Here is a 23816-nt window from a genome sequence, read left to right as displayed (position 1 = left end):
TTCTTTCAAAAACAAAAACATTACATCTCTGAAGAGTTTACCTTAGTGAATGTTTCCTTGTTTGTTTTACAGGTGCATATTTTTTCTTATCAATTGAAATATTTTTTCAATCATATAATTAATTAAGTAAAATCTATTCATATATATATCCCCCTTTCACAAATCATAAAACTTGCCTTAAGGGGCCACACAATCTTTACAGCATACGACACCCAAAACCAAGCAGCAATCTCTTGAACTGAGATAGTTATGTCAAACACAGAATTGCCAAAAACTGCAGTTCTTTGAATGTCCACTTGGGGCTGGCTCCAGGAGCAAGTCAATTTCCCATAGACATCAATGTTAAAATGCTGAACTTGACAGCAAAAATAGCAGCCTGGTCTCTATAGCTAATTTACCTTTGATAAGGCTTAAAACTATATATAATTAAGGGAAGGGCAATGTTGATTGACAATTTGGTCACTTCTGGTAACAAAATACCAAGGTGGCGACGGCCAAAATGCCAAACTCTAGGCCTCAAAACCAGAGTCCACAAACCAATGGTGACATCCATTTTTTCATACACTTTGTAGAGAACAAAAACAAAAAGAAAACAGTAGTGGGGCTAACAGTTAAGGAGATGAAGTTTCAAACTGAACATTAAACTTTTTGACCTGTAAAGAGAAAGGAACTCTATTCAATGTCTCATGCTCATTTCTGTGAACTGTATTTATTGCAAGTAGTTAAAGTTGGAACTAAAACAAGGCCAGTGATGTACTGGTTTAACCCCACACACAGGCCAGCATAACTGCTGAAACCATAATGTTCACCCTATCCATTTTTCAAAGTGGTATTAAACTGACAGAGAGCCTGGTTTAGTTCAATTTTGGTAATAGTTATAAAATCAATAGCCAGATCGTTCTCAGCACACCAGGTCTGTGTGCCAAGTAAAATAAGACACAATTGCACTTTCATAAAGTTAGCAGACTTCTGATAGAAATGTTAAAATGTGGCAGAGGCAAGAAAATCCTGACTTCAAGTTCCTCGGCTAGAGCAAGCTCAAAATACTTAATCCTACACTTCCCATAATGCAATGTGATAGTCTCTTTTGTTAGACCCTCCCTGGGTCATTCAGACTCAACACACCCAATTTGTGCAGGCTTTCTCTTCCAGATACCCAGATGACATTATCAGTTTCTCTTTGGGGTTGTTTGTTTGTTGTTTTTTTTTCCAAAATTTGGAAAGCTACATGCAGAATCATAGAAAACATTATGCAACTATAGTCACAGAATGAGTCAAGCACTTTTAAGACAAGTAAACTGAAGCTGATGTGTAAAATCTGTGAACGGCCTGTTTAACTATAGTACATGAGGAAAAATGGCATTATTAAAATGGTATTTGAAATGGTATAAAGAATGAGGATAAATGTTTGACTTGTTTGTATTTAATCAGATAAATATTATGAAAAAGCTGACTTAAATACTTTTATTTACTAGATATGACAGAAAATACGGAAGACATGGTCTACAAGTCACACTGTATGGCATCAGACTCAATAAAGAAGCATTATCTTTATTAAGTACTTTCATTAAAGTGTTAATGTTACAAACACTTGAGTGAAAGTTTAACTTGGCTGAAGAGTGACCTGAGACACTTAGGACATCAGACAACATATTTCCTCTGAGACAACCTGTTGTGTTCAGTCCACTCACATGAGATTACCATGTTTTTGATCTGTGGATGTAACTCCCATTTGTTGTGATGCAATATCACAGGGACAAAGTAAGACAGAGTAAATATGATGAAACAGCCTCAGGGTCATTAGTCCACTACATCGCTATATCCCCAGGACATCAATCTATTGTTAATGTCATGCTCTGGGACAAGCAGTCTCCATGCAAAACATATGCGTAATTTTGTGGAAACTCCCTACAGAGTAAGAGAAGCTTTGATGCTGAAATAAACAAAACAAGAAAAAAGCTCCCATGTTAAATGAAGAATACACTCTTTACAAATTCAAGTCATAGTGGACCAAGTTTAACAACAGCAAAACTATGTCAAAACATCCATCCACCCACTCTCTCACAACTTGTGCGGTATAATCTAAGTCGCATTTATCGAGATCTATGCTTGGTACTTTTCAAACTTATACAGTGTCACTAAAACACTTGGAAGTGCACAAGACAGTTTGTACTGGCATGCTGTGAATTGTAATGTTTAATGAAAATGAATGTGTCTGGGAAGCAGGCCAGCCATAAGAAACAGGATGACAAAAAATCAGGCCCCTCATCACATACACTCTTTCGCCTGGGGGGGTAACTCTCTACCAACATAAAGGGAGCAATCCAACCTTTTCCGGCAGAGAAAAGCACCTCAGACTTGGAGGCACAGACTCTTATTTGGACAACGTAACACTTTGTTGTAAACTGCCTTAGTGCATGCTGGAAGTCATGTGCCAACAGAATCACATGCAAAGGTCAGTGCTGGAGTGGAAGTATCTCGGGGTCTTGTTCATGAGTGAGGGTAAAATAGAGGCTGTTTAATCCCCTCACTTATGGTCATGGACTTTGGGTACTGACAGACAGAATGAGATCCAGATACAAGCAACCGAAATGACTTTTAATTCATAGGACAGCCTTGCTCAGACTTAGAGATAAGGTGAGGCACTCTAGCTAATGTTAGCTAGTGATGCACACTGTTAGCACTGTAACCGAGCTACAGAGAGACAAGAATGGATGTATAAAGAGACTTGGATACACCATTAGAGGTGGGGTCATTTTGTCGGGGTTGTGATAACACACTACAAAAAATTGGCTTCAAAGCCTGGCGCACTCCTTGGTTGGCTGGAGGCAAGGCATGGAAAAGCTCACTATGTCACATCTTTTAGATTTTCTAGTCTGAATTATGAGTTACTTTACAGCCTGTTCACCCATTGGCAATAAAATAACAATTAATGCATGTATAAAGTTACAGTGCCTTTAAATATCTGGATAAACCCTTTAATTTTACCATACATTTTCAGAAAAACTACATTTTCAACAATCAGCAGATAATATGCAGACTCCTTTTATACAATAATATTATATTAATAATAATATTGATAAATAATAAAATAATATTGAAATGTGACATACAACTAAAGGCAGGTAATTAAACCTCTGGGGCTATGGTGAATTCTAGCAGCTGATTGGTTTGTGATGATGTTCAACAAAGATAAAAGCAGTGACACTGTTTGCTAAACAAGTGGTGCATTATTCCAACCATTGCATTCAATCTTGTTAATACTGCTTTCTGCATATAGCCAACTGAGGCAATCTTAATCAAGCAGAAGACAGAGATAACTAGCCAGTGCTTTTTTTGAAAAAAAAAAAAAAAAAAAAAAGTTAACAATGATAAATGCAACCATATTAAGTGCATTTACCTTATCAGGATTAAATGACACAACGATGAAGCACAGGGTCACTCTTTTCTCTCTCACCTTGATGTGTTACATTGTAATTTTGTTTGTAAATGGTGCTCTTATTTTTATTATCATATTGGAAGAAAAACTTCATGAACCCATGTACATCTTCCTAGGTAATTTATGTCTTAATAGCCTTTATGGGACAGCAGCCTTTTACCCCAAATTCCTTTTTGATTTATTGTCAAACACTCATGTCATATCTTATACTGGTTGCCTGTTGCAGGTCTTTGTTATATACTCGTATGCAGCAACTGATTTTTCTGTTCTAGCCCTGATGGCCTATGATCGGTATGTGGCTATATGTCGACCACTGGAGTATCACTCTGTTATGACTAAACATAGGGCAGTTGTGTTGGCGTTCTTCTCCAGACTTTTACCATTGCTCTGTCAGACTATTCTGATGATAATGACCTCCAAAATGGAATTATGTGGATCCCACATAGAAAAACTTTATTGTGAAAACTGGTCAATCCTAAAACTTTCCTGCAATTCAATTACAACAAATAATATTGTTGGGTTTATCATCATATTTTTCTATTTCGGGCATGACCTTTTCATTTTCTGCTCATATGTGCAGTTGGTAAAATATACCTTAAAGTCAAGAGAGGGCAGAAGGAAGTTCATGAAAACATGTGTGCCACATTTATTATGTTTGCTTAACATCAGTGTTGCTCTGCTTTTTGACCTCATGTACACTAGATATGGATCAAGCTCTATATCACCGAGTGTAAAGAACTTCATGGCAATACAGTTTCTCATGATTCCACCTGTCCTTAACCCGATTATTTATGGACTTATACTGACTCAAGTTCGCAACAGTTTTTTTAGTTTGTGTAAAGTCAACAAACAAGTCAAAGCATTAGGGTGATTCATTGAGAAATTGTTTTGGGTCAGCCATTCCGTCTTTTATGATCAGGCTCCCATAATATAATATGGGAAAGTGAATCGGCCTGCCCTTTCTTTGAAAGCAAAGGAGTTTATCAAATTATACTTTCCATCCTCTTTCCATTTCTGCCTCCAGAATTTGGTTGATGGATAGCAAAATCATAGATTTGAGCCCTGAGGTGCACTTTCTGAGTCCATAGTTCTTATCAACATGTCATGCAATCATCTGTAGTTTATTCATCAGAAAAAAAGCAACACTGTAAGTTTCAAAAGATATGTAGGCTGATGCAGATTCCATATGTATAATAACATTAAGAACTGAAGAGGCTAAGTATACTTGTACTTTCCATTTTCAATCATACTTCAGTTTTTATCGTCTGTCTCAGAGAGGTGTTATGTGTTAAACTTAACGGTCATTCTGGAGGTTGTATTTTCTGCCGCTGTTGGCTTGTATAATTAAAAGGTGTTTCTAATATTTGCTAACTCCCATTTTTCCATTTTCACACATGTGATCTTCAGCCCCTAATGACGTTGCCTAAAGTTATATCACTTATAGCTACATTTGGTAACTTTTGTAACTATGAAGATAATTTTGTGCCAAATTTGCTGAAACTGTCACTATATTCTGAAAAAAGTTCCTAAGACACTCATTGAAAAAAATTGCATACCTCCTCCTCCTCAAACTGCTTGTAAAGGCATTTTGCTAGAATCGACTGTGGTGCACCAGAAACAACTAATCATATCAGAGATGTCTCTAACACAGCGATCAAACTGTCAAACTATGCTGCACCGATAAAAAATGAATCAAGATTCTGTTACTGCATTGCCTGTTTCTTGCCTTAAATGTTTTACAAACATTTAGGGTACTGTTTAGTTGTAAAATGAGAAAGCTGTTCCAGCTGGTGAACGGTGCTTGGTGCTCAAGTCCACTGTATCCAGCATTGCCGCCGAGTCACAAAGTATTAAAACTGCTAATGAAAAAGAACCTCAGAATTCTTTTGTTTTTTACCGAATACAAATTATATGTATATGTGTAATACCTTATTTAAGTCATTCCATTTTGCATTTATAAGCGGCATATTAGCATATAAATTATAAACACATTGGAATGCAGTTGTAAGCATATATATAAATCTTTATTATCAATATCTCCACAAAATGGATTAAAATGGCCCCTTCCCTACTTCCCAATCACCTACCTCCCGGGCTGTTGCTCTGACCACACCCATCTTTGACTGTTTTCATTGTGATCTCAACCACATAATGTTTTGTAACTGCATCTTGAACAGTTGCACATCACAATATGCCAGTAAACTGTGTATACATTCATTTCTACACAAACCTCTGTATTTATCCAAGTGGATGTGAGCGGAGGCAACGATCAAATCTCACATTAGCCCTAAATTAATGTATGCAAGTTTGAGTCAGCATGGACTGGCATTACAGCATAGCAAATGTAGCTGAGTTGGATTATATTTATTTTTATTTAATTTAATTTTATTTATTTTGATTCTGACTAACATCTAAGTATTTGCAGCCACATATTAATCATTTAAAATGTATAGTCTATGAGGGAAGTATTGTATCTTGTAACAGCCTACATCACCACAAGCTCTCCATCACAGCTGGCAGTTGCTGTAAAAGGGTCAGGAAGAGTCAGGACCAAACATGCTCTCCTTTATGCTGTTTAACACTTGCCATCAAGTAGTAAATATCCTGTGGAAGCTTATGAGTGCTGCATGGAAGAATTAGACCATTTCATAAGAATGAAAACAAGAAATCAGGGTCTTCATTCCCAAAGGATAAAATTCCACCACCATCATCGAGTTCAGAGGGAATGCCTTGCTGATTGAAAAAAAGAAGATCTTTGTCTCGATTCTGGCTATGCCAATGACCACTATCGACAGGCAACTTGACAAAAGTTGCCAAAAGGCTGGATTTCCAGGCTTCCGTGGATGCAGTGAACACTTCTCTAAGATCTGAAAGCAAAAACTGCATGGTAAGAGAGAAAGGAGAGATCTTCATGTGGTGTGGCCACACAGGCTGATCAAGTTTGCGCTAGAATTTCTTTAAATACTGACAAATGTGCCCAACTCCATAGCTAAGTATTTGAGCAAGCTCCACGTGTGCTTGGAAGTTGGTGTTGCCATGGAATGTTCAATATTTCCCATACTCTTTGTGGCCTCTTTGAGATGATTCTCATCTGAGCCAGGAAGTAGTCCAAGGCCTAAGGTTACCATCCAGCGGCAGACTCTCTTGTGAGAACTTGAAGCTACATGGATGGTTTCACAAGCATCCAACAGACAGCCTCATACACAGCCAGGCTTCTGAAGTATCCCAATGAGCTGATGATATGGGCAAGGATGAAGATTATGCCTTAAAAGTTACAGAGCCTTTTGATCAGGAAAGAAGTGAGAATCTTAGCATTTGTCAGGCTGCAGCAAAGATCCTGGAAAGAGTGCAAAAGAGGCAGGTAGAGTTGGCCTAGTCATGGAAGAGGTCATACAGGTGGAGCAGAAGCACTACCTTATCAAGAAAGTGTCTCTGGGCCAGCAAGGTACATGGACATGATGCACACCTGACTCCCCTCTGAGCATAATACACCAACATGTTTTCATTCAATTTGATGACCCTGGAAATGTGGTGGGAAGGGTGTCTATTGCTTGTCTTTCAACTCCTGCAAGGTTTTAGGGCACAGCTCCACTCAGTTCGGTTGTTTACCACCTGGGTTGGCTGGGACCCCGTACTTCGACGCTTCACTGGCCTAGGTTATAAGGAAGTAGGCAAGCTATGGCAACTTCAATTTCAGGATCAGTGTGGCTTGATCAATGTTATGTTGCCACTGGCCATTCATTCATTCATTCATTCATTCATGAGCCCCCTCCTCTTCACTCTGCTGACCCACGACTGCACACCGTCGCACAGCTCCAACCTCCTCGTCAAGTTCGCCGATGACACAACTGTGGTGGGTCTCATCAGCAATGACGACAAGACGGACAACAGGAGCGAGGTGAGCCGCCTGACCTTGTGGTGTGAACACAACAATCTCTCTCTGAACGTGGAGAAGAAGAAGAAGAGATTGTTGTGGACTTCAGGAGAAAACGTCCCCAGCACGCTCCTCTTACCATCAATGGTGCCACGGTGGAGAGGGTGAGCAGCACCAAATTCCTGGCTGTGCACATCACCGAGGACCTCTCCTGGACCACCAACACCACATCCCTGGCCAAGAAAGCGAACCAGCGTCTCTACTTCCTCCGCAAACTGAGGAAAGCTAGAGCCCCGGCCCCCATCATGCACACCTTCTACAGAGGCACCATCGAGAGCGTCCCGATAAGCTAATTTCTTTCTTTCTTCTTGCACTACCATATACATTTGCACTACTATAACTTTGCCTTGTCTATTTTTAATGTGTCATTGTTTGAATTGTACAGTTTTATTTATCTCTTTTTAAATATATGTATATTTATGTCTACTCTCTGTCACAGAGAGTTGAGAGTAACGTAATTTCAATACTCTGTTTGTCTTGTACATACTGCAGAATTGACAATAAAGCTGACTTTGACTTTGACTTTGATTAGCTCTAGAGCTAGAAGACCGAGCCTGTGTGTGATAGAACAAAGATTACAATACTGTGACCTAATTTCTATCAGAACAAGTGGAGCGCTCTACCTAGAGGTCCTGTCACTCCTTACCGCTCACTGAAGAGGATGTGTTTGGATATCTGAGGACAGGAAACTGCCAACGTATATACTGTGGGGTATGCACATATTCAGGGAAGCACGTCCTGATTGGGCGGCTACGGTTATGCTTTTCTCGCGAATGCGTGCTCATGATTTGAGGAGTATTATCCAAAGGGTCCAGCAGAGGGCTCTGCCGGTGCTATTAGACCTAGGGTTACAATATCATAACCGTCATTTTGACCACCAGAAGGAAGCAATACACCCCTTGTGCCTTGTCTACAAAATTTTAAAACAAGACGAAAAGTGCACTTCCTGTGAAGAGGAAGACTTTCAGGCCCAAATGGAAATCAAAGAGGGTTTACCTCATTAACAGAGATCCATTTTGCCAGCTGTAGCCTCTTGTTGTCTTTTCACACTTCATTATGAAGCTTTTGGCGCGCAGAAGTGTACATATTTCTGATGACATATAACAGGCAGTCCTTCAGTTTTGCAAAGGACACATTAGCATGCACACTGCTGGCCACAGACCACATCAGAATACTGTAGCAACAAAATTTAGCCTGTTCAAATCTAGTGCATGGGGTCATAGTGGGCTGGTTGCCAGGTCTGGTACCAGCAATAGAACCACTGCTGGTGTAGAAGAGAGTCGGGGTGGTTTAGATCCCAGCACTGGGGTTAGTATTGGCTGAACCCCAAGCTGCCACCACAAATAAAAGCAAAATAAAAACAATGCATATACGTTTGATAATAGAAAGGATGGCAACTAATATTAATAAATACACAATTTTTTTGTCAAGTTGGTGAAGACATATCTTGACGCTTGTTTTGTGTGTGGTTGCTGTGTGCTGATCTCTCAGCGCTACCGTACTTTTTGTAATGTGGTGGGTTCAGAGAGAGATCAGAGATTTTTTCTAAATCGTTTCAGCCTTGTATTTATGTTGTTGTGCATTCTAAATAAAAGGTCTAAAATTTCAAGTTATGAACAACACTCACATTTGTAAACAATTTTTTCTTCATTACATTAAAATCAAGACAATATTCAACAATATAACATAGTGTACTGATTCTTTCTCTCTCTTTTTTTTTTCCTAAGCTGCCACAGCCAATGACATGCCTGCAGTGGAAATGGAGGGAAGAAGCCCCCTTAACATCCCTCCATAAATGTCCACCACTAACACTGTGTAACAGTGATACGTTTGGACATGTAATGTTCAACATACACAGAAGATGTTCCGGACTAACACTAATTGTTTCAACTTTTTACAGCACTGCATCTTGTCCTCTAAATACTGTTCATATTTTTGACAGTTTTGATTTTCTAGAATTACTGCAAAATGAATATATCTAGTGTAGTTTTATTTACACTGTCTGGCTTTGGTGTTACGGTCAACTACAGAGTTATACTTTTCTCTCTCACTTTACTATGTTATATCCTAATTGTGGTGGTAAATGTGTCTCTTGTTTTAACTATAATCTTGGATCAAAACTTACATGAACCCATGTATGCTTTTTTGTGTTCTTTGTGCATAAATGGACTTTATGGGACTGTAGCCTTTTATCCTAAATTTGTCTTTGATTTGCTGTCAGATATTCAAGTAATATCATATGCAGCATGCTTTGTGCAAGTCTTTGTTATATACTCTTATGCAACAGGTGATTTCTCTATTTTAGCTCTTATGGCCTATGACAGATATGTGGCCATATGTCGACCCCTGGAGTATCACTCCGTGATGTCTGTGCGAAAGACTGCTGTGTTAATAAGTTTGTCCTGGGTTGTACCGCTCTGCTGTCAGGTTATGGTTGTATCTTTGACATCAACTCTCAAATTATGTGGCTCCCGCATAGATAAACTCTATTGTGAGAACTGGGCAATTGTTAAGCTTGCCTGTGGCACAACGAGAGCAAATAGCATTGTTGGGTTAGTTGTCATTGCTTTCTACTGTGCGCATGTCCTCTTGATTGCATGCTCTTATGTGCAGTTGGTAATGTCATCTTTGTCATCCAGAGAGGGCAGGAGAAAGTTTATGCAGACATGTGTGCCACATTTGTTATGTCTGCTTAATGTCACTGCTGCTTTGCTTTTTGATACTATGTACTCGAGGTATGGAACAGCATCTATGCCACGGAGTTTAAGGAACTTCATGGCCCTACATTTTCTTGTGATGCCCCCTATTCTCAACCCAATTATCTATGGACTGATCCTGACCAAAATTCGAAAGAGAGTAGGAGCTCTGTGTATGTTGGTAATGCAGAGAATTAGGTTGAGACTCAGGGCATGATTTTTAGAATTCGCATAATGGCCACCACACTTGTCTGTGGTCTTTGTACGGACTAAGTAAGCAGTTTCTGTCATTCTTTCTGTACATTTAATTATCAAACATGCATATTTCACACAACAAATGCATGAAGCAATACATGAGGTATGCGAGCACCTGAATGAATAATTCTTTGGGGCTATTAAAAACAATCACTAATAAAGGTCACAGGTTTTCAAACTCCATCAAAATACTCCAACTCTGACTAGTCTGGTCTCATATTGTTCTCTGACCAAACAAAACACTTTCTCTTCAGCTGAAATCTGACCATCCTTGAGCCTGTAAGTCAGACTCTATCAATAGTCTTTACAGCATGTGCATACCCTAGCTCGAGCAAGTATAAATTCAAACCCTTTGAGTACAACACATAACTAAATCCACTTTCATTGTGTATTGGTTTAAAAATAATGATAATAAAGGTACAATAAAGCAGCCAATGTGTGTGACGTATCTATTTATTCATTTATTTTACCACTGTCAAAAATATGAATAAAGTGGGTCATGTGCAATAATTAAGACTATGAATAATTAAGACTAAGATTATCTGATGTTGGTTCTCTATATTTGTAAAAAGCAAACTAAATAAAATTGGATTGAGATACGTCATCTTTGAACCCTGTCTAAATTCTGACACCTGATAGTTTTGGCCTTTTGATGAAATGTTCATATTTACTTGCCATCTTTCTCTATTTCAACAAATCAAATCAAATGAGCATGAAGCTTTTATCTGGTATTTTGGTAACCTTTAGTATCGAAATTAGGGCTTCTGTACACATAGACCTAAAGATATTTTGTGTTTTCATTACATTATCCATTATTAGCTTAAAGCGCTGCTTTACAAGCTTAAACACTGTAAGTCATGTTTCCTTTTTTGCAAAAAACAAAAGGTAGACAAAGTAACTTCAACACCTTTCAGTACACAGGGTTCCTACAGCTTAAGGCAAGTTATATTAAAGACTTGTTGCGACTTTTTTGATGCCACTCAGGATCAAGTTTTAGACCAATTTTACAATAACCAAAATGGAAGGAAAACACAACATGAAACAACATCAGATACTCTGAGTTAAGGACCATGTTGCCCAAATGTTGCCCAAATGTCTAATATTAATTAATAGAATGCCTTTTAAGACTTTTTTATGTTTTCCCATTTGAAGACTGTTCTCCATGGCCCTGACCTCTGGTTGTTATTCAGACCTTTAGTTCAAAAGGCATTTAAGTATAAAGTTGATATGCCCTAAAACTGATTGAAAATATTGTTTTGGTGTGTGTGTGTGTGTGTGTGTCTGTGTGCATGCGTAAATGTGTGAATGTGTGCGTGTGTGCAAGTCTTATGCCTCAGGGGTATGAATGGACAACAGCTTACAATCACAATGATGAATACGAGAGATACAATCTCCAGACCGAGCTGCATATCGTTACCATAGCTGATGAGAGGCTGCTGTAATGGGTATCATTACTGTGACCTCCCTCATGAGCATCAGTGGAAAACAACAGGCCTCAGGGAACAAGGACGGCTACAGCCAGCTAATTATCATCCACATGGACAGTGTGTGGTAAACTCATGGGATGGTCTGCTGAAGAAATGCGTTGATGCTTTGTTAATATAAAAAGGACATTTTAAATGTTTCAGAATGTCATGTTTTAATGTCTGATATTGCTGATATTTTTATTTAGTAGTGACTTTATCCGACATCAAAAGCTTTGAAAAAGAACCAAATAATTATGAGTGCTAATAAAGTAACCGAATACATGCAGTAATTATGTTAGAAGTGGTCAACAGGTCATTAACGCCACTCTCCTCTGAGAGCAATTACGAAAACAAAGCCACTCTGGAGAGCAGGACTGGGAACTGATTCACCCAAACAGACTCTTCAGCTAGAGTCCCCTCACTTTAACGTACCCAAGGAAAAAAGAATGAAACACATTACACCAAAGAAAGGTAATATTTCACCTCACTATATATATATATATATAGAGCTGTTGTATTATTATTACCAGTCTTCACTGATCCGGCAGGTTAAATAGTGTAAATTTGCAACAATCAGGAAAATGCCACCATCAACTACGGCCTCAAAATTTGCAGACCACACACGTGCACGCGCACGCACACGCACACATGCACAGATATATGTATACATATTGGAGATCAGAGAGTACTCTGAGTGCAGATGGAGCAATAGAACACGAGGTGCAGTGAAAGTGAAACTGTCATTCCTCTGCATCAGCTGATCTTCTCATCCATTGATCTAATCAGGTCTGATTGAAAGATCAATAATCCACCCTGTTGCCATAAGTTCTCAAACTGCTGCTGAGGAAAAAAAGAATTCATGAAGAGTTCTTACTGTAGTGTTTCTCATTTTACTAATGTTAGTTTTGCCAAAACAGGTAATGTTTGCGTACTCTGAGAACTCTGTGTTGCAGTTTCGTCTTTTACAGTGAGTTTGGGAGAATGGGTTGCGAGGTCAGCCAAGCTGGAGCTCAAATTGGAGCTCAGGCAAGATGGCACCCAAATGCTTGAGCAGGTCCCTTCTTCACTGTGGGCCAACCTGCATTCAGGGACTCCGCTGAGCAATGGCTGGGTCTTCCAGAAGGTTTACAGGTGGGCACCAGTGGATGTGCTATCTCCTGTGTCAGATGGGAGCTCCTCTGCCCGACATCTGTACCCTTAACCTGCGGGACACTCCATCAGAGACCAAGGATCATGCACTACTTTTCACAACCAACTCCACTGCGGGTTTCACGACAGCCCCATTCAGCCCAGTATGTTGTCATAGACTCATTCAAGGACTACACTACTTGAAATGAGGAAATAATATTAGAAATAATATTATTTCACAAGTCAACTTTGTTAGCTAAAAAATGCATAAAGGATGCCAAGAGCATGTAGGTATCTAGGACACCTCAAGTTATCAGTTATAGATTTGTTTTTCAGAAAATGTGTAGGCTGAGAACATCTAAAATAGGACTTGCTATTGTCAAGAACCTCGCAATTCAATGCAATTTCGATTCGATTTCGATTAGATTCAATATTGTTCCAGTTGCTTCGATATCGATTCAGTTGTGTGTTGATGTCAGAAATACCCAGATAATTCATTAGAATACCTTCTGATATGTGTTCAATAAAGCGTGCATTATCTGTACTGATTTAGAACAAACTGACACTAAAACTTATTTTACCATTACATTATTTATTAAATAAACATTAAAACTAAAATAAATTTAAAGTACAGAAAAGTGCACATTTTTGCCTGAGCCTAACATAACAAAATTAATAAACATTTATACAGGATTTGTCAACCTGCATTTGTGTGTTATCCACAGCTTTAGCGTTAGCAACAGGTTGCAAAACATCAGCGTGGTGTCAGCTCAAACGGTTACGTAGGTTCGTCGTATTGTTGCAGTGTTTTAACACTGACTCACGAGGCTCACACCACGTAACTACTATCGATATTGAACTGGCAAAAAACACAGTGCAGCGTACTGATGAATCAATTTCTTTACCCAGCCCTAATCTAAAAAGTGTCAACTGTGCGCATGAAAGTTGGCAACCTTGGATGCTAAGCAGGCTTATGTTTACCATGTTTATTTTAGCAAGCCAAGATGCTAACATTTAATAATAAGCTCTGAACACAAAGTACAGCTGAGGCTGATGGAGATTTCATTAATTTTGCATGTATTTGGTCAAAAATAATAGTAAGCCTATTGGACAAATTAATTGGCATGTGGCCATAGCTTTACCATCAACTTTCTGAAGTGGACAGTGTGTCAGACTCTCTTGCTCGAAAAGTTACAAAACAATCCATTGTGACCCACTGTCTGAACACATGAAATACCAGTAATAATACAGCTAACTGGCCAATATGTGCAACAAAAGGTGCTGCACACCTATTAATCTTTAGCTAGATCACATGATTGCACAAGGATTTATGGGTAATGGCCCATGATTTAGTTTTTGCACTGTAAACTTAATAGGCTCTATGAATAGGGAAATTTATCTTCACTAATAATATGTTGGATTCATGTTAATGTGCATTTTCAGAAACATTTAAATTTTAGAAATAAAACCTTAAAACTGTAATTAGATTATCAAGAGGCAATTCAGCGCACCCCCTGCAGTAATTCTGAGGACCCCCTAGAGGTCACGCACCCCTTGTTTAAGACACACGCACTAAAGGAAAAAACTGAATTGTCAAATTAAGAAGGATTCATCCACTGGGGGCCATGAAGGTCAAAACAAAATTCCATGGCAATCTATAGCATACTTGTTGAGATATTTCAGTCTGGACCACAGTGGTGGACAGACGAACAAACAGAACAGCATTACCATCACTAAAGCCATGCCACTAGCAAGGCCAAAAATGAGTGCTCAAACCGAAAGTTTAACATCCACTGTGGGGAACTTTCTGAATTCCTCAGAGGTGAAATAATATGATGACATCTACTAGGCTGGACAAGATAAAAGACAATGAACGACTCGCGGAAAACACAGTTGTGGTTTATCTTTTTATAGATCTCACCGAATTCAATGTGCAAAATATAGATTTCTAAGTAGGTTACAGTATGTTTTGTTTTTCAAAATGTTCTATGATGCTGCCTGTACAGTTTAGTACGTGATAAATTTTCAAAAGCGTGATAAAAGGGTTGTACAAGAAAATATATGAATAGCCTACTGACTCTTTGATTTAGAGAATGGAAAACAGCACTGTTTTTTTTTACTTAAACCTAACAATGTTCATGAACATTGGACATTACCGTTATCCTACCTTTGTCTTTTGCCTCCTGCTCTACAGCTTTATTGTGACAGCTAATCTTGCCATGATATTGATAATAATACGAGAGAAAACACTGCATGAGCCCATGTATGTTTTTATTGCATTTTTATCTGTCAACTCTCTGTACGGTTCTGCTGGTTTCTTCCCCAGATTCCTCATGGACCTTCTGTCTGATACTCATTTGATATCTCGTCCTGCTTGTTTCACTCAAATCTTTATTATTTACACATATGCTACTTATGAACTGACTATTCTCAGCATTATGGCATATGATAGATATGTTGCTGTATGTCATCCTTTACATTATCACAGAAAGATGAACTCTAAAACTGTCTACACATTGTCATGTCTTGCTTGGGTCTGTCCAGCCTGTAACCTTACAGTAAGCCTTTTTATGATTGTCAGGCTTCCTCTGTGTGGTAACAATATACAGAAGGTATACTGTGCTAGTTGGAATATTGTGAAATTATCATGTGTCACCACTGCTGTTAACAGTATTGTTGCTTTGTTGGGTGCCATAGCCATAGCCTTTCTTCCTTTTAGTTGTATCTTGTACACTTATCTGAGAATAGTGGTTGCTTGTTGGAAAAAGTCATCAGAGGTCAGGGGGAAAGTTTTGCAGAGTTGTCTTCCACATGTTATCTCATTTGTGATATATTCCATCACATCTTTTAGCGATACTGCACTAAGCCGACAAAATCCTGATGAGATAAATCCATTTGTGGCTGTAATAATGTCACTAGAATTTGTTATCATTCCTCCAGTTCTAAATCCTCTTGTGTACGGTCTTAAATTACCAGAAATTAGAAAACACATTTTAAAGATATTGTGCGAAAAACCCCAAACTAAAAGAATTCCTGTAGAACATTGCCAGAGTCAACAGTGACCATGTCAGTTATGTGTATTAAACTATATACACAAGTAATGAGTAACATCTAAGCAAAAAGTCACAGTACCATTTTTCTTAATTAATAAATGTCAATATTGTGATAACAGACTTCATGGCAAAGAGTGTTTGGTGAAATGTGAGGTGAGCATGCAATTATTGCTTTCAACATGATTTGATGAAAGTACATGCTTTGGATTCAGTTAATATTGATGTAAATTTCAATTTATTAGGTTACTTGTGTTAAATATCTACTTTAAATTAAATAACATCAAACACAAATATTGTTTCTCATTAATATGACTTCTCTGAGTCTTTAAAGCCCCCCTTCAGAGTATTTTGGCATTTTTATGATATTCCATATGTTTCTGAGTCATGTCCTGAGAATGTTGATTAGTTAAACTGTTTACCGAATACTTTTTGACATATTTTGACATATAGTTGTATACATATAGCATAGTCACATAAAGTTTGGGCTGAAAACTAAAAAAGAAGTTTGTTGCTAAAATGGGAAGATTTCACATGACTAAAGCAATGCTGAAAGTCATATCCTCCAAGCACAGCAGTGATTTTGTTAAACAGTAACTGGGCCCTTCTCAGTGTGAGGGAGCAGCAAGCCAATTGGCATTAGCAGAGTGTCATGGTGTGCTGAGGTGTATTGTTTAACAATATCCTGCAGGATAGGCCGAGCAATTTACAGCACAATTAGCAAAGTAACATTTTTTTGAGCTATAGCTAGCGTATGTTGCAGAGGATTGGTATATTGTCAGAAAACTTGGGTAGGCTGAAGACTAGCCAAGAAAAACTATGCAAGTGATCACAACACTGACATGGCAGGCACAACCGGCTATTCAGAAAACACCTGCAGTTTATGCGTATATTTGTAGTTAAGAGTTGTATAACAAACCTGTACAGATTCCAACACATTTTTAAGAAAACTATGCCCTCTGGGTCTGCAAAAAAAAGTTCCAATGTCAGCAACAACAAATTTTAAACAATTTGCAAATAAAAGAGCGGAAGTAATAACATGAAGTAGTTCATTTTTGGGGACTGTGAAATCAATTCAAAATTTTACAAACTGAATAATGAACACCAACTATTTCATTTCAATCTTTGTGAACTGAACTTTGAGCTAGCTCTTGTTGTTGTGAACTTGCATAAAGCTGCTGTAGACTGATCTTTTTCATGCAGTTTATTAAATACCAGGGTCACGTGATGTATATCACTTGCTAGTTAGCACTAAAATTAAAAGAAAAAGCTGTGGCTGATGTTTCTGCTATTAGTTTTGCAGGTAACTGGTCATAAACAAGAGTATTGGGCATATTGGGGTCAGATTACCAAAGTACCACATTTCATTGCAATACATCTAATAGTTGTTGAGATATTTCAATCAGAACCAAAATGTCAAACTTACGGTACAAGAGGAAAAGTAGAAAGATCACCAGAGTCATTAGGATTAATTTTTTGGAAACTTTTGGTTACTTGAAAACTTTTACAAGCTGTTGGTGCTAAAAGGCACATGAGGGGAATACCAAAGTCAGTAAGGTTCATCCTCTAAGGGCCATGAATATGTAAAAAAAAAATCATAATAATCCACCATAATAATCCACCAAATAGTTGTTGCAATATATTTTAGTCTGACCAAATTGGTTTATATTCTGACCAACTAACAAATCGTAACTCCCATCACCAGAGACATGCCACAAGTGTAGCCAAAAACAAAAGTTCTTTTAGAAAGGTTTACACTCATTGTGGCAAATTTTCCAAATTCTCCTGAGGTGAAATAATGTGGTGACGGCTACCAGGACAGACAAGATAAAAGATGATGTACACCTCCCAGAACACACAAGTCTGTTCTCTCTGTATGTAGCCCTTATTAAATCCAATGTTCAAAAGATTACTAAATGGGTTTAAGTGTAGAATTGCTGTCTTTTTAAGTCAAAGAATGGAAAACATTACTGTCTCTTTTTACCTTAACTTAACCATGTTCATGAACATCGGACACTATCGTTATCCTACCTTTGTCTTTTGCCTCCTGCTCTACAGCTTTATTGTGTCAGCTAATTTTACCATGATATTGATAATAATACGAGAGAGAACACTACATGAGCCCATGTATGTTTTCATTGCATTTTTATCTGCCAACTCTCTGTACGGTTCTACTAGTTTCTTCCCCAGATTCCTCATGGACGTTCTGTCTGATATTCATTTGATCTCTCGCCCTGCTTGTTTCACTCAGATCTATGTTATTCACACATATGCTTTTTATGAACTGACAACTCTCAGCAGTATGGCATATGATAGATATGTTGCTGTATGTCATCCTTTACATTATCACAGAAAGATGAACTCTAAAACTGTCTATACATTGACCTTTTTTGCTTGGGTCTGTCCAGCCTGTTACCTTTCAGTAAGCCTTTTCATGATTGTCAGGCTTCCTCTGTGTGGTAACAATATACAGAAAGTATACTGTGCCAGTTGGAATATTGTAAAGTTATCTTGTGTTACCACTGCTGTAAATGATATTGTTGCTTTGTTGGGTGCCATAGCCGTAGCCTTTCTTCCCTTTGGTTGTATCTTGTACACTTATCTAAGAATTGTGCTTGCTTGTTGGAAAAAGTCATCAGAGGTCAGGAGGAAAGTTTTGCAGAGTTGTCTTCCACATGTTATCTCATTTGTAATTTATTCCATCACATCTTTTAGCGATACTGCCCTGAACCGACAAAATCTTGAAGAGATAAATCCATTTGTGGCTGTAATTTTATCAGTAGAATTTATTATCATTCCTCCATTTCTGAATCCTCTGGTGTACGGTCTCAAATTACCTGAAATTAGAAAACACATTTACAAGATATTTCTATATGCTTCAGACCACAAAGAAAAACAGAATTCCTGTACAGCACGATCAGAATCTACACTGATCATGTGAATTTTGTGTGTTTATAATAAATCATATACAAAAATTCATTATGTCAACAGCAAAAAGACAAAGTAATGGTGTCCTATTCAACTTTCTTACACAACGTTCATGACTGGACAAATTGATTATTTCTCCATAATGAAGTTTGACTTCAGTATTCTGATAATATGGCATTAAATGTAATGAGTGATGAGCATGCAACAATAGCTTATAACATGAATGGATAGATGTACATGCTTTTTTTCAGGTGACATTTATGTGACTTTTAATTTACTAAGCTACTTGTTTTAATTATGCATGGTAAATTAAAATGTATGTCATAATTAAATATTTTATCTCACTAATATAAGTACATTCATGTATCCCAATATTGACCCCCCCCCCAATAACACTAGATGAATGCATTGTGGGGATTCAGGCCACATAATGCTTCTACATCATATATTCAACATACATACATACATATTGCTGCATACTACTGATTTGCTGCTTTCTCAGTCAGTGATTCCAGGTTCAGTTGTGACTGAGCCAGACTGGGAAAAGTTGTGGTTCTAACGTTGGATTTTCCAGTCTTTGCAGTGCTTTGGGATGATTGTGCAGGTCAGAGAGAGGAGGTCACTTTGTCCATTATTTTCCTTACAGAGTTAGCATCTCAGTGCTAACTTGCAATTGAGTTCATGAAAGGCAAATATCGTGGTTATAGGTTTGTTTACTTAAATGCACAACTTCATCCGTAAGAAATGAGTGAGGTCCTGGTGTAGGCAGGCAGGCCGGAGGCTAGCTGACTGAGGTCTTCTGTTCCATAATGTAATATTTACTGTGCCTTTGGCTTTGTTGGGTATTCTTTCTGATTTGAGTATGCGCTAAACGGGTGAAGCAGATGCTGAACGTAAGAGATCTGACGCTGCTGTTCTTTCCTGGTGCGCTGCATCTGATTTTAGAAGGGGCTATAATGGTTGAGTTCCTTCACATGAACATCGCTTTCCCATACTGGACATGAAGATTAGACTGTTGCTGAGGGCTATTGCAGTGGATCGCAATGTTCTTGGGTTGGCATCCCAGCTGGTGCCAATGAGTTTGAAGAGGATGCTGTTCCTTGCACTGTTGCCTGTTGTCTTCTCATATGCATTTTGAGTAAGACATATCTGTCTCGAGCATAGCTAGTTTAAGTGCAGTCCGCAAGAAACATTTCGTGCAGCCCCAGAACATAACTATATTTTAATCATCTAAGTAAAATTCAACACTATGATTTTGAACAGCCTACATTTAATGCATTATTCCACTACAGTGTCAAACTGTGGACCCCTAACAAGCATCTGTCAGCTTAGGAATGACAACTTTTAAACGGCTACTGGTTGCATGGAGCTAATAGTAACTAGTGAGAATTATGATCTGCCATCAATGGTAGTACTGATAGCTGAAGTTAGGTTTTGTGGGACAACTATGCAGTTTATCGTCGAAGTGAGGTGCATGCATTTTTCCTGTGTGGCCCTCAGCCCCCTAAATTTGCACTCATCGAAAGTGAGAAACTCTACCTTACTAAGTCCCATTTGACAATGTTCCAGGTTTGATCCAGATCATGTTACTAACAACGTACAATTGGCTTATGGCAATTAATTTAATATTTTTTTGAGATTTTTCAGTCTGGACAGAAGTTAGGGGACCAACTGACAGACCGACTTTGTCATTACCAGAGCCAACCACTATGGTGTAAAGAAAAAAAAAATGCTCCATGAGAAAGTTCAATATGCTTCATGGAGAAGTTACCAAATTCTCCAGAGGCAAAATACTGTGGTGTCTCCTACCAGGCTGGACAAGATAAAGGATGCTGAATACCCCCCCAGAACACATAGTTGTTTATCTGTGTCTAGATCTTAAACCAATGTGCAAAATATGACTGAATGGGTTAAATGGGTTAAAGGTATATATATTTTCTAAAATGTTTAATGACATTGCCTGTTCAGTTTAGTAAGACTGTTATTTTTACAATACAGCGATAAGAGGTTTTACAAGAACAGATAGAGATAGGTGTTGAATTTTTCTCTCAAAAATTAGATGCCTTTCAATTTAGATAATGGAAAATAGCACTCTCTTGTATTACTTTAACCTAACCATGTTCATTAACATTGGAAACTATCGTTATATAGCCTTTGTCAGTTGCCTTCTGTGCTACAGCTTTATTGTGATAGCTAATCTTGCCATGATATTGATAATAGTACAAGAGAGAACACTACATGAGCCCATGTATGTTTTCATTGCATTTTTATCTGTCAACTCTCTGTATGGTTCTGCTGGTTTCTTCCCCAGATTCCTCATGGACGTTCTGACTGACATTCATTTGATCTCCCGTCCTGCTTGTTTCACTCAGATCTATATTATTTACACATACAGTCTTTATGAACTGACCATTCTCTGCATTATGGCATATGATAGATATGTTGCTGTATGCCATCCTTTACATTATCACAGAAAGATGAACTCTAAAACTGTCTACACATTGTCATTTTTTGCTTGGGTCTGTCCAACCTGTTACCTTACAGTAAGCATTAATACGATTGTCAGGCTTCCTCTGTGTGGTAACAATATACAGAAGGTATACTGTGCCAGCTGGAACGTTGTAAAATTATCATGTGTCACCACTGCTGTTAACAGTATTGTTGCTATGTTGGGGGCCATAGCCATAGCCTTTCTTCCCTTTGGTTTCATATTGTTCACTTACTTTAGAATAGTGGTTGCTTGTTGGAAAAAGTCATCGGAGGTCAGGGGGAAAGTATTACAGAGTTGTCTTCCACATGTTATTTCATTTATGATTTATTCTATCACATCATTTAGTGATACTGCCCTCAGCCGACAAAATCTGAAGGAGATAAATCCATTTTTGGCTGTAGTTTTGTCACTAGAATTTGTTATAATACCTCCAGTTCTGAATCCTCTAGTGTACGGTCTTAAATTACCAGAAATTAGAAAACACATCCTCAAGATATTATGCTTAAAGCTCCAAACAAAAAAGAATTTCTGTAGAACATTGCCAGATTCTACACTGATCATGTAAATGTTGTGTGTTGGGAATAAACTGTTTTCCACTTTAACAACCAACTTAATTGAAAATGCCTTGTCAAAATGTGTTTCCTGTAAGTACAAACTTAATGGCACAAAGTGAAATTTGTGCTGAGAACCATTGCTTATAACATGAATCAATAAATAAACATTTTTCATTTTCATTTTTAATGTATTCATCTCCATAACACTAGACAATGTACTGTGGTTGATCAGCCCACTTTATGCTTCATTTATATTCCCACATCAACTGTGTTTACGTTCATTAACTTTGTAATATTATATTATGTTACACAAGATTACTTTAGCTGTCACTTTTATCCAAAGCCACTTAAAAAATGTGCATTTAATCATGTGAAATTAACCCATTAATTTCAAGAATTAGGATTTATCAGCTCAATCAAATATGCCAAACAGCCTTAAGTGCAGTTAGATCTAAAAACATTAAAAGATAACGGGTCTTTCATTAGCCAAGGTACAGTCCAGACAGATGAGTTTTCAGTCTGCAATGGAAAATGTGTGGAGTTTCTGCTGTCCAGATGCCATGCGGGAACTCTTTCCACTATTGTGGAGCCAGAACAGCAAACACTCATAAATTTTCCTGAGCAGTACCTTAGGCCTTTCTGTGGGGATGGAGTCGCAAGCCACAGGTAACACAGTGGACAGCCTGGGTTCATCCTGCCAGTGTCACTGTGAGGCAAAAGGGGAAGGACCCAATCGCAGTCAATTGAGGCAGATTGGGACAGTTCAGTGATTTTAGCTTAAAGGCAGGTACGGGTACACAGGTAAGCAAAGGGAAACAAAGAGATTGATGGCCTGGGGACTGAGAAACAGTGAAGAGGGAAACTCCTGGCTGAAGGCCTGCAGATGGACAGAGATGGAGCAGGAGACCTCAGTGGTTAGCTGGGGGTTGGAAGGCAGGAAACCTTAGATGGACGGCCTAGAGGCTAGACTGTGGCCTAACAGTGGTGGAGCAAATGAGTTCAGGAGGAGCACCACACAATAGGGCAGGTGGGTGGGGTCACTCTAGAGGACAATCAAAGGGCAGGGCAGATGGGTGGAATCACTGCAAAGATGATGGGTGAAACTCTCTGGAGGTTGGCCCCAGAGGTTGGTGATGTAGGCATAGTCACTAGCAGGGCCATGACTTGATGTTGGGAAAGATGAATGGCAAATGAAGATTTTGCTGTAGGTGTGCTTACCACTTGATGATACCAGAGAAGAAGCCTGGCGACAGGACAGTGAAGACAAACTGTCCAGAAGGACTGAAGCTGTAGTGGTCCCCAGTGCAAAAAAAAAAACGTGTCTGTGAGGAGTTTGGGGAGGCTATTGAGAAGGACTTTTGGTTGGCCTTAAGGAAGTCCTGGCAAACTGTTACACGCCTCAGGAAGGTACAGCAGGGCTTGTCTAAGGCTATGCTCAGGAAAGGGGGAGAGCTGCTTACCTGGACTAGGGATTTTGTCAAGTGCTGGAAAGAACTCCTCAAGGAACTCCTGAACCCCACCATCACATCCTCTGTGGAGGATGTGATGAACCAAAAGTAGTTGCTGAGGTAGTCAAAAAAACTCCTTGGCAGCAGGACACCAGGTGTTGATGAGATTCACCCCGTGAAGCTGCAGGCTCTGTACATTGTTGGGCTATCTTGGCTGGCAAGCCTTTTCAGTGTTACATGGAGAGGTCGAGAACATTGCCTGTGGAGGGGCAGACCACATTGGTTGTTCCCATTGTTAAAAAAGAGGGGACCGTGGGATGTGCTCTATTATCGGGGCTATTGCAACGATCATCCTCACTGGCAAAGTTTTTTCCAGGTTGTGGGAAAGAAGGCTCACACTAACTGTAAGCACAGATTACGGAGGAAC

General features: G+C 38.6%; 5 protein-coding genes across 5 annotated transcripts; all 5 read left to right on the top strand.

The window, feature by feature from the left end:
• The first annotated feature begins 3368 nt into the window (after positions 1-3368).
• On the top strand, positions 3369-4310 carry LOC121949119 (olfactory receptor 49-like). Its single transcript, XM_042494726.1, has one exon. It carries the CDS (start codon positions 3369-3371, stop codon positions 4308-4310), a length of 942 nt encoding a protein of 313 aa, XP_042350660.1.
• A 5031-nt stretch (positions 4311-9341) lies between these two features.
• LOC121949118 (olfactory receptor 6N1-like) lies at positions 9342-12991 on the top strand. Its single transcript, XM_042494725.1, has 2 exons — positions 9342-10242; positions 12759-12991. The coding sequence occupies exons 1-2, from the start codon at positions 9342-9344 to the stop codon at positions 12989-12991; spliced, it is 1134 nt and encodes a 377-aa protein (XP_042350659.1).
• Positions 12992-15011: 2020 nt separating this feature from the next.
• LOC121949117 (olfactory receptor 10J4-like) lies at positions 15012-15980 on the top strand. Its single transcript, XM_042494724.1, has one exon. It carries the CDS (start codon positions 15012-15014, stop codon positions 15978-15980), a length of 969 nt encoding a protein of 322 aa, XP_042350658.1.
• A 1945-nt stretch (positions 15981-17925) lies between these two features.
• Positions 17926-18909, top strand: LOC121949114 (olfactory receptor 51E1-like). The gene has a single exon (XM_042494718.1). The coding sequence runs from the start codon at positions 17926-17928 to the stop codon at positions 18907-18909; it is 984 nt and encodes a 327-aa protein (XP_042350652.1).
• A 2065-nt stretch (positions 18910-20974) lies between these two features.
• On the top strand, positions 20975-21952 carry LOC121949113 (olfactory receptor 10A6-like). The gene has a single exon (XM_042494717.1). The coding sequence runs from the start codon at positions 20975-20977 to the stop codon at positions 21950-21952; it is 978 nt and encodes a 325-aa protein (XP_042350651.1).
• Positions 21953-23816: the final 1864 nt, after the last annotated feature.

Source organism: Plectropomus leopardus, chromosome 10, assembly GCF_008729295.1.
Source record: "Plectropomus leopardus isolate mb chromosome 10, YSFRI_Pleo_2.0, whole genome shotgun sequence".
Taxonomy (NCBI): domain Eukaryota; kingdom Metazoa; phylum Chordata; class Actinopteri; order Perciformes; family Serranidae; genus Plectropomus; species Plectropomus leopardus.
Note: the sequence above shows the minus strand (reverse complement) of the source record. Positions and strands in the feature narration are given on the sequence as shown.

Bases quoted from the DNA above. Each gene is read 5' to 3' on its own strand.
- LOC121949119 (XM_042494726.1), top strand. From the start codon at position 3,369: ATGATAAATGCAACCATATTAAGTGCATTTACCTTATCAGGATTAAAT.
- LOC121949118 (XM_042494725.1), top strand. From the start codon at position 9,342: ATGAATATATCTAGTGTAGTTTTATTTACACTGTCTGGCTTTGGTGTT. The intron at 10,243-12,758 runs GTATGTTGGTAA...CGTCTTTTACAG, and splicing joins AAAGAGAGTAGGAGCTCTGT to TGAGTTTGGGAGAATGGGTT.
- LOC121949117 (XM_042494724.1), top strand. From the start codon at position 15,012: ATGGAAAACAGCACTGTTTTTTTTTACTTAAACCTAACAATGTTCATG.
- LOC121949114 (XM_042494718.1), top strand. From the start codon at position 17,926: ATGGAAAACATTACTGTCTCTTTTTACCTTAACTTAACCATGTTCATG.
- LOC121949113 (XM_042494717.1), top strand. From the start codon at position 20,975: ATGGAAAATAGCACTCTCTTGTATTACTTTAACCTAACCATGTTCATT.